The 7,500-nt window shown below is 34.7% G+C and overlaps 1 protein-coding gene across 1 annotated transcript in view; it reads right to left on the bottom strand.

Moving 5' to 3' along the window:
* Positions 1-7,500, bottom strand: part of LOC122817578 (fibrillin-2-like) — an 824,173-nt gene that overhangs the window by 212,186 nt on the left and 604,487 nt on the right. The window contains exons 26-27 of the mRNA XM_044090614.1: positions 3,985-4,113; positions 2,464-2,589 (exon numbers count right to left, since the gene is read on the bottom strand). Of these exons, the coding sequence (XP_043946549.1) occupies positions 2,464-2,589; positions 3,985-4,113 (255 nt within the window). The remainder of the gene's footprint in view (positions 1-2,463; positions 2,590-3,984; positions 4,114-7,500) is intronic.

Below are 7,500 nucleotides of genomic sequence, written 5' to 3'. Positions count from 1 at the left end.
ATATCCAATTTATCTCAACTTTCTCAACTATGTCCACGTTTTCCCACCCACAAAATCCAGTCATCACCACCATTCTCCCCATGATTTTCCTCTGAACAGGTATTAAAAGCCCACTCCAAGACCAAAAACACTAACAATATGAGTCCAAACAACTTACTATGCTATTTCCTTGTTAGAATGAAACATTGCCTCACAGACTTCCCTGAAACCTGTTCACAATTAGCCTCTGTACTGATTATGTACTTGAAGCTCAGAGAACAGCTGTTTTGGTCCTCATCCGCAGACATGGACTAATCACTGATTCTGGGAGCTACAGACCAATTAGCCTTCAAATAAGCAGAGTCAGTGGTAAAGCAAATAACCAGCCTGGGGTCATACACCTGAACTGCTACATTAATAATGCCAGCTGATATGGCAGGTATCAAATCCAATGTAACCCTGTTTCTGGAACAAGCTCCCCTATATATTAAACACAATACTTTCCTGACAATCTTTAAAACAACATACAAAAACAAACCACATAGACCATCAGGCTAAAATAAATAAAAAACAAAAGCTTTTATTACAACTGTGTTAGTGCTTTCGGGAAAACCTCTCTTCAGACATAAAAAATCCTTATTGTAATCACAAATGTTCATGTGGGATACATGGGGATAATATAATTAATGGGAGATGCAATTAATCTCCCCCCAACAATGAGTTATACAGCAGAGTGACTACATTGTCTCCTTAGCTGTAAGTTTAACAAGAACATATGATAAAAATGAAGCCATTGTAATAAAAAAGCTAAATGGAGAACAAAGATGTTCTACATAAAACACTATAAGCACATCTTTGACAGATACTTTACAAAAAAGTAAGACTGAACTGGAGATGGGTGGGAAGATGACAAGCAAACACTATGATGATCCACTGCGATTAGTTACTAAAAAATGGTAACATGTAAGAGTGGAAAACTCCAGTGAGATTAAAAAAGCATATTTAAAATAATGTACCATAACAAGAAATAACAAATGCATCAAACATGGAGTTTTCTACGAACAAGCTTATAAAACTATATTTCGAAATATTTTCAAATGTAGAAAAATGCATTTAACATGCCCAAATTAGTTCCTTCTAAGGCATTTTAAATGCAGAATAACAGAATACAATATTACAAAATAAATGTGACGCAGAAAATGAGAGGGAGTGATGAATGGGATGTAATGAAAGAACTCATTTCTAATGTAAAATCAGTTAGTCTGACCTTTGAACTGGGCAGCCCAGAATTTGTGACAGTTACTCTTTTTAAAGGTTTATGGTCAAAAAGATCTAAAACATGATGATCAAGTAGTGTTTGGATGCACATTGTCTGTTAGAACAGCACTCAACTAAAAACTGCCACAATCAGAAAAAGTGTTTTATTTAAGGGAATCGGACTCTATATCCGTTACAGAATGAGATCCTCAAAAATATAATAAATGCAGAGGTCATTGAATCCTGATAAAAAGAATATCTCCTTGACGGATAACTTTAGGTACAAGTGTTTTCATATTGTCACATTTGACAAAGTATGTTTTATTCAACTCTTTTTCAGCAAAAATAGTGGCTTTCCTTTGTGATATAACATGCTGCCAAGACCCAGGTACAGGTCATCCCTCTTGAAATAAGAGCAAAATGTATGATCCCCTCCTCAAAACCAGCTTGTTCTTCCACAAAATGGATGAAATTACCTATGGTCATTTCACTTTTATGTCCCAGTAGACCATAACAAAGTATAGAGTAGCTTAGGTCCACCGATTCAGAACACTGATTGGTCATCATTCATCGTTGTCATCCTTGTCAGACAGACAGTAACCCATTATCCTTTTAGATGACTCCTTCACAGCATTGACTGGTCAGAATTCATTAACCTGGTCAGCCACTAGATAATTGCTCCTTTATCCTCTTCTTGTAATCCTCTGGACAGACTGTGAAACAAATGCTCATGTCCACAATGCCACATTTTATTCAGTATTCATGACTGTAAGTGTTTTAGACCCTCAGTTAGACATTTGTCAGGAATAGATGCATCCAATCAAAACAAGAGCAGCAGTTAGCAGGTGCCCATACCTGTTCTACGTAGCATCCAGTCATGAATGCTTATTTGCAAATTCCGTTCAACAGATTCTTCCCATTCCTTTCAGCCATGTCATCCATTCCATAAACCATCCTTATTTTGAAGGTGAAACCATTATGGCTAAAAATGAAGCCCTAACATTGGAACGATTTTACACATGTAGTTTTCCTAAATGCATGAACATGAAATTAACTTTATTCATGTCAAAACAAGCAATATAATCACAAAATTAAAAAAATAATAATAATAAAACAGCAAAAAGTCATAACAGTGACCTGCACAGTGATGAGTTAGAATAACTCATAAGCATCAGTAAAGCTGGCTGATTGCTTAAAACAGACCGAACAAGTCCTTGAATTCCTTACCAGTGCAAGCGTTTCCTTCAGGAGTGAGCTCATGCCCTGGTGGACAAGTACATTCAAAGCTACCCTCTGTGTTGATGCATTCACCACCTCGGCACAGCAATGGATCTCTCTCACACTCATCAATATCTACAGGAAGAAGAGGGGAAGAAAGTGGGAGAGATCAGTGAAACACATTTTAAACCTAACAATGTATACTAAATTAGATTGCACTGCATCACTGCCCTGTAACTGTATGCTCAGGGTTGTATGCTTTTCACCCAACGAATCACCCACATAGAATAATAAGATGCCTCTCAATTAAAAGTTTCACACAGCAGTAACATCTGTCCCAAACAAAGCTTTCCATCTTTTTGAATCATTTTTAGGATGTGATTTTTGGATCAAATTAGCTAGATTTTATGTTTGGGAGTACTGTCTGTTCTAGCTAATGTGAAGGTGCCACACTGTTGGTGTAGCTCTGGGGCAACTGAAAAAGAGTATTTTCACTATGTTATTTGTAATTACCCCCCCCCCCCAAAAAAAAAAAAAAAAAAAAAAAACAAATCTCTGTGTTTCATCCTTTTTTAATCTAGGGAGGAAATGCTGAACTTCCTCGAGAAATAGGATCCCCTCTGAAATCTGTGGAGAAAACCTTCCTAAATATCAGAGATGCCGCTATGTAACTCTTGGTAGCATCATTATAACATTATAGTAATAGTGAGATCATATCTTATACAGATTATAATATTTGATATATCTGATCATCTAATCATAAAACAGCAAGATACTGTGGGAAATTTACCTGAATAAGCATCTGCCATAGATTTTATGAACAGTGGCAGTTAACTGTTTCATAAAAACTCACAAAAAAATCAGTCCTCTCAAGAGTCCATGGCAGTGGTATGATGAAATACTTTAGACTTGGGAAAGCTATTCATTTGGAAATAGAAGAAGTGTATGGTTCAGCTCCCACCAGGTCAACATGTTCTTTTATGTGACAAAACAAAACAATATTTAATCTGAGCCTTTAGTTTCCATGAATCTCCATGGGATTATGTTACTTCTGTGATATTTAAGTAATTTGTCAAAGAAGGTCCTGTTTAAAGGATCCATTACTTCTACTTCCCAACAGACATTGCTCTGTGCTCTGTCTATCATAGGATTTCATTCAAATGCATGAAACTAGTTTCCTTCTTTCTAATTTGGTTAGGCGTGTTTGCTCAATACCTTGTTTGTCTGCATTTGTTTGCTGATAACATAGCCTAACACTGTGTGTGTGTGTGTGTGTGTGTGTGTGTGTGTGTGTGTGTGTGTGTGTGTGTGTGTGTGTGTGTGTGTGTGCATGCATCCCAGAGGAAAAGTGAGACATTCTTTGCTTTTATATATATTTTAAATGGTCATTCTTTTAAAGAGATGTATGGAGGGGTAAAGGGCTAAAGGGAGATATGCCTTCTGTAAAAAATGCTTTTGACTGTGTGTAGGTGTGCAGTGAAGTCATGTAAAATTAAAAGCAAAATATAATTAATGACAAACGTTTCTTACCCATACAGTTTTTCATCATCATAAATCCACTTTCATAACCATCGAAGCATTCACACTCGAAGTTTCCTGGTGTGTTGACGCAGGTGCCTTGGCCACATAAGTCAGGTGAAATGCGGCATTCATCAATATCTGTAGAGAGTACAAAGATCTTATCATCAATAAAATGAATTCAAGAGCTTATTTTTACAATATTTTATCATGCACATCCCCTGTCATCCATATCATTTCACATGAAAGTGAGGACAAAAAGATATGAACCCACAAATATGGAACCTGTTATAAGATGAAAGGCAATTATTCTAAAAGTACGTGTTATACTTAATGTTCTAGGAGTTACAGTGTAAATCCATCATATACATGGAAATGCATTTTGGTGTAGAATGCATTACTATTGGACAGCTCAATGGGCAGTGAAAAGTACTGACACCATCTCTTCTTAAAAATCAAAACCTATAATTGCCTAGAGTGCTGTGGTTCCCCGGACAGACTCACAAATGATTTATCAAAATAGGAATCCTATAATTTGAAAGGTTCAAGCTCTGTCACACCTATTTATAACCATAACACAACTTCTGATTTTTTTCTTCTTTTGGTTGGCTGCTAAAGCAGTTATTGTTTTTGCCAGAAATTAGCCATTCTTACTAGTAAAATATTTGTCTTACACTATAGGTTATCTTTCTGTACTATAATATTGCACATTGCATTATTTATTCTTGTGAAACTATATTTTTCTTAAATACTGTGGGGGAGTTATAAAAGGATTAATTCCATCATTTGTGGCAAAGCAATAATATGAACCCAAATGACTGAATAATCTCTGTCATTATTTTTCTCTTTTCCAGTGTTAGACCAGAAGCCTTTTCAAATTGGATAATCCTCTAAAGTCATTAATACAGTTCAACTTTCCTGCATCAGCTGAACTTTGTTCCATGGTCAAAATGTTTGTGGTACCCACTCAACATTTTATAAACTTCCTTTATTAGAAAGCAGTCTTTTTGGAAAAAGTAGTCACTTGTGTGAAGGCTGTCAGCCTAGCCAGATATAATTTTGTAGATAATTCTTTGTCATTGTAAATATTAATATAATCCATAGGCTTGTTTGACAAATGTAAAGAAAACTAAATGTAAGAAAACTGTGTTATGTGTTCTGAGCTTCAAAAATGTAACCACAGTGCACCCTGCTGGAAGAAAGCTGATAAGTGAAGCATTTTGTTACTGATCTCAAGCTCGGATACAGGATATCTGGACTAAGAAATTCTTTCTATTGTTTTATGACAAGAGTTAGTTACTAGGTTTTATATGCAAAAGTGTCTTTATTGCTGTGGCTTCCTGGCCAGTTGCAGCTTACACAGAAATATAAATTTTGAGTTTTTGTTAGCCTGGGAACTAAAGTAGAAGTGATAACAATGATTTACTGTGAAATTACTCAGCAGTACTGGGTGTTATCAATTTAAGACTTTATAGGATATCTGGACTAAGAAATTCTTTCTATTGTTTTATGACAAAGAGTTAGTTACTAGGTTTTATATGCAAAAGTGTCTTTATTGCTGTGGCTTCCTGGCCAGTTGCAGCTTACACAGAAATATAAATTTTGAGTTTTTGTTAGCCTGGGAACTAAAGTAGAAGTGATAACAATGATTTACTGTGAAATTACTCAGCAGTACTGGGTGTTATCAATTTAAGACTTTATCAGAGAGAAAGATTGAGCATTTTGGATTTTGTCTGAAACCGACATCAGCTCACCAGCACTTACTTTGCTCTGTAAGTAGGATCTTAGACTTTAGTATTTCTCTTAGAGTTAGATAGGAATTTAGCCAGATTAGTCCAACTGTTTACTATACTTATGTCAGAATATCCTACAATATTGTTTTAAAAGTTTCCTTTGATATCTGAACTCTTGATTAGCATTGTGTTGAATTGATTAGATTTGTCTTGTGTTTTTATTATTTATTATTAAATGTTTTTAAACCTTTCAACTGTGGCTGTTTTGTACAGAGATAATTTAAGCTGTAGAGTACTTGCATGTATTTGGTGATACTGTCCAAGCCACTCCAATAGTCTTGCTACTCAGTCACACTTGTATCAAATCTTTCACATGCTATGCATACTGCAGTAAAAACAGCAAAAGCTATACTACAGACCAAATACCTTGGCAACCTATAAGACGATTCTGTAGATGCACAATTAATAGTTTTTCTGAACTATGCCCACAGCAATTATATGGCAAACATGTGTAGGACTGGTAGCACTTAAAAAAAAGGTGTTTACGTTTTTGACATTTTTACTTAATAAGTAATGACCTTTTACCTGAAATGTGTCTAACTTCTGGATAATAAATACTTGGCATTAACCATGCCATTCTAACTATATGATTTTTATCAAACTTTTCTTCATGTAAGATGGATGTATGCTATTGTACTATAACAGTGTTACTGGATGAATTTTTATAACTTTTTTTTCTTAACTTTGAAATTAACAGTAAATTCTGAAAAAGCCATACCAGTATTCATGAATTCTACCAGTTGCATTAACTGATTATCACATTTTGTCCTCACAAAACACAATATGACCAATAAATCTGTTGTAACCTTCTGTTACTTGATGGCCTTGTTGATGATTTGAACTGGTCCCCTCCCAATTTGTTGTCAATAAATTGGTATAAATGGGGGCCATACTAACCCCCTATTTACACCTTTTGGCTGCTTGTAAGAACTTCTTATTGAATTATTAGACAAAAAATAATCCATACATTCTCTCAAAAACACCTTCCTCTACCGCATACTGTTTGGCTTTGTTATAGTAAATGGGACGTCAAGTCCAACCCAGTTTGATGATATATTACTATGTAAAGTACTTTTACAGCCATAGTTACTAATACGTCTGATTTATTAACTCTGACATTTTTCATTTTGTTCAAAATGGAAGCTTAGTCTACAGATTTGAGACTGTATACAATTTAAGCCATTTACTGGAAAATATGAGCCTCGGAGGTTGACTGTTTTGATTTTTCTGCACTTTTGGTATTAAAAAAGTGCCACTGACTTCACAAATGCAAAAAAAAAAAAAAAAAAAAAAAAACAGTGAATATGCAAAAGGGTTTTATTGCTCACATACTGATCATTGTGTTTCAATGCGTTTCAGTTTTTACTTTTATTTTTCGGATTGTTAACAAATTTCTCATTCTGGGTGATATGATACAAAAATATTCATATATCTTAAATGACTCTATTGGACAGCTTTTCATATAGCCAAACATTAATATTTCAACTGGACTTCTTAAGATCACAAATGTCTACTATTTTATTATGATTTTTTGTCATTTAAGTTAGCATCCTTTCTACATAGTTGTCTGAAGCCATTCTATCTTTATAATGCATATCAATTTTTATTTCATTTATTATTTATTTAATGTATTTAACATTTATTAACCGAGAAAGTCCAACTTAGAACTAAACCAATTTTCAGTGAAGACCCAGGGAGAAACGCTCCAGACGCATGTTTTTGTAACATCATTAGA

The sequence above is a fragment of the Protopterus annectens genome, chromosome 13.part0, assembly GCF_019279795.1.
Source record: "Protopterus annectens isolate FY-2018-M chromosome 13.part0, PAN1.0, whole genome shotgun sequence".
In the NCBI taxonomy this organism is placed as follows: Eukaryota; Metazoa; Chordata; order Ceratodontiformes; family Protopteridae; genus Protopterus; species Protopterus annectens.
Note: the sequence above shows the minus strand (reverse complement) of the source record. Positions and strands in the feature narration are given on the sequence as shown.